The sequence below is a fragment of the Sminthopsis crassicaudata genome, chromosome 1 (assembly GCF_048593235.1).
Source record: "Sminthopsis crassicaudata isolate SCR6 chromosome 1, ASM4859323v1, whole genome shotgun sequence".
Lineage (NCBI taxonomy): Eukaryota > Metazoa > Chordata > Mammalia > Dasyuromorphia > Dasyuridae > Sminthopsis > Sminthopsis crassicaudata.
The window spans coordinates 511,463,888-511,469,887 of record NC_133617.1 but is presented as its reverse complement, the minus strand read 5'-3'; the positions used below and the strand labels follow the sequence as shown (position 1 = coordinate 511,469,887).

Here is a 6,000-nt window from a genome sequence, read left to right as displayed (position 1 = left end):
AAATTTTTTTGACAATATATATGCATGAGTAATTTTTTTTATAATATTATCCCTTGTATTCATTTTTCCAAATTATCCCCCCCCTCCCTCCACTCCCTCCCCCCCATGACAGGCAATCCCATACATTTTACATGTGTTACAATATAACCTAGATACAATACATGTGTGTAAATCCCATTTTCTTGTTGCACGTTAAGTATTAGATTCCGAAGGTATAAGTAACCTGGGTAGATAGACAGTAGTGCTAACAATTTACATTCACTTCCCAGTGTTCCTTCTCTGGGTATAGTTATTTCTGTCCATCATTGATCAACTGGAAGTGAGTTGGATCTTCTTTATGTTGAAGATATCCACTTCCATCAGAATACATCTTCATACAGCATTGAAGTGTACAGCGATTTTCTGGTTCTGCTCATTTCACTCAGGATCAGTTGATGTAAGTCTCTCCAAGCCTCTCTGTATTCCTCCTGCTGGTCATTTCTTACAGCTGCTAAGAAATCTTGATGTGCAAGGAATTCACAAGAAAACAGATCAATGAAGTCTCTACTTCATGTCAACTTGTGGAGAGGGGAGGTAATGTTTTAAGTTGACAGATACTGCTTTCTAGTTAGCCTGTAATCTAAATCCAGAGTTTGTAGAAAGTTCAGGTTGTATACCACCATCTCCTATGTATATTTTCTATTCTCTGCAATTATGTCATATTCATCTCTCTCACCTCTGTTTGGAATATACTTGGTTGAATTCCTTGACTGACTCCTTGACAGAATACCAATTCTACCAATGTTATATAGCCCATAGAAGCGCTGAGAATTCTTATCCTAATTTTCTCTCCACTCTCACAGACAAATAGTATGTTTTTGAGCAAGGCTGTATGTCTCCCTGAGAGTTCTAAAAGAACGCCTGGGTAGTTAAAGTACTTTAATGCATTCAGCCTCTACCTTTGTGCTTCTCCTCCAAATACTATCAGTTGAGAATTATTTTAGTCATTCAGATATTCAAGAGCAGTATTTACTGAGGCAGTATTGTGAGAAAGATGGGTATAAACATCTTTTCAAAAGTTTGTGAATACTGTCTCATAAATACATAGAGATTTTGGGAGATAGCATGCTTAAGTTTAAAGACCACATATGGTAGAGGGTTAACTCATAGTTTCTGGTTGCTAGAAATCCTTTTCTTCCATTCATAGAGTGCCCAAGAAATTCCCTTAGATTCTTAGCAAAGTTTTTTAAGATCTAAATCTAGCTTATCTCTAGTTTTCAGTGCAGACACAACTAATTTGAAGATGAGGCAAAGACATTGCTGGTAAAGAGGGAAATCCAACATCCTCTGCACCCTTTGAAGTTCATTAGATCTTCTTTGGATCAAAGGCAGGGGACTATTTCTCCTGGAACTTTTAAAAAGAGCCAGACCTCAGTGAGCAGAATCATCTCAGGGATTTGGGGGCAAATTAATCCTAGTAGTCCAAAGTTGAATTAGTTGTAAATACTCCTAGGGTATACCAAAAGTAGACTGTGGTAGCCAGCTTGACCTGCCAAAAAGCTCAGGATTAGGGCCACAGGATTAAGATCAACATACAAGTCTATGTGGATAGTCATTCACAAGATTAGGAAATCATGGTAGGAATGCCAGAACTATTTAATGAAAAGACTTAGTTGTAATTACTTGGGGAAAAAAATGAAGGAGATGATTATTTATATAGAGATGAAACACATTGATGATCATGTGTATTTCACAACCACATGCAAACTATATTTCATCAATGTCAATGGAGTATTGATGTACAGATTGGCTGCAATGTTCTGCATATGCTAATCATATATTTTTGCTTTGTGATGTTTATTCTAATATTTATTGCCCTGTATATATAATGTGTCTGTGCTATATTTATTTACATGACTCCATTATGGCTACCATGCATTATATATGGTATGAAACACATATTATAATTATATATATTATATATACAAGGTTGTCTTTCAGACTATGAATGGCATATATTAGGTACTGGGAACAAACCTGTATAACCAATAACTTAGTGTACTCCAAATGATTTGCAAGGACTGATGTGGGGCACTCCCTCCCCTCCCCCCTTTTAGACTTTGTTTCAACCAATGAAATTAACCCGAGTGACCTATTTGAAGATTTTAAAGGATGGGAAAGTGAGAATGGCTTATTCATGGCTTGTAATAGAGTCTTAGGGCTAGTGATAGGGACTGGACCTATGTATGATTTCATAGATAGAAAACTCCCTTCACTAATGCAGGTCAGCATCTTCTCTGCAACTTAGCATTCTAGAAAGTGACCTAGACACAATCTTCATCCTTAATATTCTGCAAAATTCCCTAGTGTAGTCAGAACCAGATTAAAATATAATTATGAAAATTTTAATGAAGTAAATAAAAAATACAATATTTCATAGACAATATTGATTTGTGGCTTTCTAGGTCAAAATAGAGCTGCAGGACCACATTTATGCGAGTTTGAACAAAATGAGGTTAATTGACTGGCCCTGGATTATACAGTTGATACCGCTGTTAGAGCCAGAATTTGTCTGGTTCCGAAACCAGGATGGGAAAGCAAGAGAGTTGGATGAAATGGCCTTTGAGATCCCTTCCATTTGAATATCTATGATCCTATAGCTCCAACTGTGATCCTATAATAACCCAACTCCTCAAAGGAACTTCATACTTCTCTAAGAGGTGCAAGAAATTCCTCCAGACATTCTGGTGGGACTAGAGGACAGCAAGTCGTTGGTTGGCTGGAGAAAAACCCTCTCTCTCGGTAACGTTTAAAAAGCAGGAGCCAAATGTGATGGAGCAGACTCATCCCTGGCATAAGAGGGGAAAGTAGTTCTAGCAGTCGGGATGCCCAGAGGAGCAGGCCCGGGGAGCCCAGCATGAGGACACCAAAATAGCAGAAGGGACACGGTGAGCCTGCGGCATCCAGGTGTCCCCAAGTGCTCATCTCCTTGTCTAGTTTATAAAGTGCTCGTTCTGGCGTATTTGCAGGAGTGTACTTCGGCTTTATGGGAGGGACGTCGTCTTTGTTGTCATTGTTGTTAAATACTATTCATGCTGGGCAATTTCAGAAAATGCCTTTGTGGTCAGTTATTTGTAGCAGTTGACTGACCGCTGATGGAGGCTCTTCAGCTTTAGTTTGAGGAGCGAGGACCTTTGGAGCACTAACAACTTGAGGTAGGGAGAGAAGGGCTCAGTCTGCAAATGCATTTTTTCTGAAGTTTGGGAGAGTTGCCTTGAGCAGGTTGCACATGATCCTTTCCTATCTGGTAACTTTTGCGGGGCAGCAAAGACCTGACGTTCTTCTTTAGAAGCCGACTTTCCCGCAGCCCAGAGCCTGGTACACAGCAGGGGTTCGGTGAATGTTTGCTGAATGATTAATGCAATGCTCATTACATGCCATGCCTTTTACCTTCCCACCCTGATTGAGTATGCGATGGGGTGGGGAAGTTGCAAGCGTTCGTTTCCAGAACACAGTTTCCCTTCTTTCCTTAGGCTTGCCCCGCTCCGGTCCTTGGCTCCAGACCCAATCCCAACAGCTGTCAAGAAAGAAGGCTGGACTCACTCACCAATCCACCAAGCCGGAGTGTCCCATTCCAGCACCCCCACCTTTTCTTTTTTTTTCTTCCTCCTTTTTTTTTTTTTTTTTTTTTTTTAAGTTACCTACCTCTTGAGCGCTTTCACTCGGTTTCTTTCCTCTCCACCCCCCCGTCTTGGTTCCCATTGGTCAAAAGGTTCCTTTGTTAGCAAGCAAGGGCCACCATCATTGGTCAGGTCGGGCTGTCCATCGGAGAAGGGGCGAGGCTCCACTTACCCCCGGCCCTTACTGACTCCCCCCCGCCTTCTAACTCCCTCCCTCATCTTCTAACCCTGACCCCTCCCCCACTCCCACCCTCTCTCGTTCGATCCCAGGAACGCGCGAGACGCTAGGCTACCATTTGCAACTGCCCGGGAGTGCAAAGGGGAGCGGCGGCGCTGCCAGCGGGGAGGACTCTTTCCTCGGGAACCATGCAGTGATTCTCCCTGGATAACCTGGGACTCGCCGATGAGTCGGAGTGAAGAGTCGTAGCTTCGGAGGATGCGTCCATGGGCGAGCTAAAACCAGGAGGCGGCCGCGGAGGCTGTGGCTGTGCCAGCGGAGAAGCCCTGGGAAGCGGCGGCTGGGGAGTGCTCCTTAATTGAAGGGGACCCCCCGGAACCGGCCTTTTTTTCACCTGCAGCGTTGCCCTAGCCGGGAAGGTGGGGGGGTTGGGAGGGGGGAGGGTGGGAGTTGTGTTTCTCCGTCCTGTTCAGTCTCTGCCGGCGGGCCCTCGGACCCCATTCCTCCGGGCAGCTTCCCATCTGGATTTTTCTGCATGGAAAATCCCCGGCCCTGAAATACGGACGGGCCCAGTGCCCGCGGCCGCCTTGCATTCGTGCCTTATCCGGGGGACTGTCCCCACCCCCAAGGCTTGCCTCCACCGGGTCGTGGAGGGAGAGGCGTTACGACCGCGTCCCCGGAATCCCTCCCCGCTTGGAGTGGTGGAGCTTAGTCTGCTTGCTTTCTCGGGACAAGAGATATGGGTCTGCACGTTTCTTTCGGTGACTGATCCTGTGCCTAGGTCGAGCCCACATTTTATGTCTTTGGCTTCGCCCCCCGTTTCCCCCTCCTCGGAAACTGGGATGCCCCCAAAGTGAGCGGGGGCCGGTTTGAGACGTCCAGCCCTCGGATTGCCAAAGCCCGCAGCCGATCCGAGGATATTATTGCACAACCGACTGAGAGGAAACCGTGCTGGGCTCTCGGGCCCCTCCCCACCTCCGTCTCCCTCTCGCCCGCCCGCGGGGCTCCTTGGATGATCTTCCTGGGAAAGAGAACGCGCCAGGGCGAGGGTCAGGCGCCGGGGCATTCTCCGTCCCCTCTTCCTTGAAGTAAAGAGGACGGCTCTAGAGATTGGCCGGACACCCGAAAAATGTCCGCGAAGGAGAACCCTTGCCGGAAATTTCAGGCCAACATCTTCAACAAAAGCAAGTGTCAGAACTGCTTCAAGCCCCGGGAGTCTCATTTGCTCAATGATGAAGATTTAAACCAGGTGAGTCTGTAGGCTTTCCTTAATTTTATATCCGAGGTGAGGAGGTCAGCCCCCCTCCCCCCCGCCCGGGTCTGTGATCCCCGCCGCTGCCCTTGCACATGTTCTTTCCCTTAGGAGGGCTTTCTTTTCCGTCTCTAATTTGCAAGCGAGGTTTTCGTGGACTCGGCTCCCTGGCTGTCAGCGTTTGGCCTTTATTTATTTATTTTTATTTTTCCCATCCTGCCTAGCTTTGGGCCTTCTCCATTATTTTATCCACACGCTTATCGTGTTTTCCCCCCGCCTCTGTCCCTGTGGCGTGGATCTTTAAAGCTCAACCTGAGCGATGGAGAAGCCCTTGGACTTGATGTGAAGAGGCTTAAAAAGGGGTCACGGATTTGCTTTGCTTTAATTTAATTTGTGGAAGGGAGGGAAAGCAAAGCCCACCATGGCAGAGCTTGGGGAAAAGGAGGCCAGTGGATGAGGGGGTTGTGTTTGTGCAAAATGGCTTTGGGATTTTCCCCAAGAAGGGAAAAGAGTGAATAAAAAGGGAAAAAAATGCCAACAAGAACCAAAGTCGTTACATATCTAGATGTATTTCTATATCGCCAAGCAACCAAGGAAAATGTCTTAATTGTAATTAACTGCATCTCTGCTCTCGGAGGAAGTTTACATTCTCAGATGTCTTATTTAATTTTTTAAAAATCAGTTCAAAAAACTGAGTAGATTGTTCCGAGTATTACCGCCGTCTGTATGTAAATAAACCGGCCAGGCCGTGGCATTCACAGCTGTTAGTAAACACAGATTTGGGGGGAGGTTGGGGGAAGGGGAAATACTGAGCAAATGGTGATACTGGAGCACCCCCACCCATCCCAAGTTCTAATGGCCTGGTTACAATCCTATTATGGAAAAGATGTCAGACATTGCTGGGGGAGGTA

At 45.7% G+C, this 6,000-nt stretch overlaps 1 protein-coding gene across 1 annotated transcript in view; it reads left to right on the top strand.

Moving 5' to 3' along the window:
• Positions 1-3,937: 3,937 nt before the first annotated feature.
• Positions 3,938-6,000, top strand: part of MPRIP (myosin phosphatase Rho interacting protein) — a 213,525-nt gene continuing 211,462 nt past the window's right edge. The window contains 1 exon segment of the mRNA XM_074281598.1: positions 3,938-5,086. Coding sequence (XP_074137699.1) covers positions 4,967-5,086 — 120 coding nt within the window. The 5' untranslated portion in view covers positions 3,938-4,966.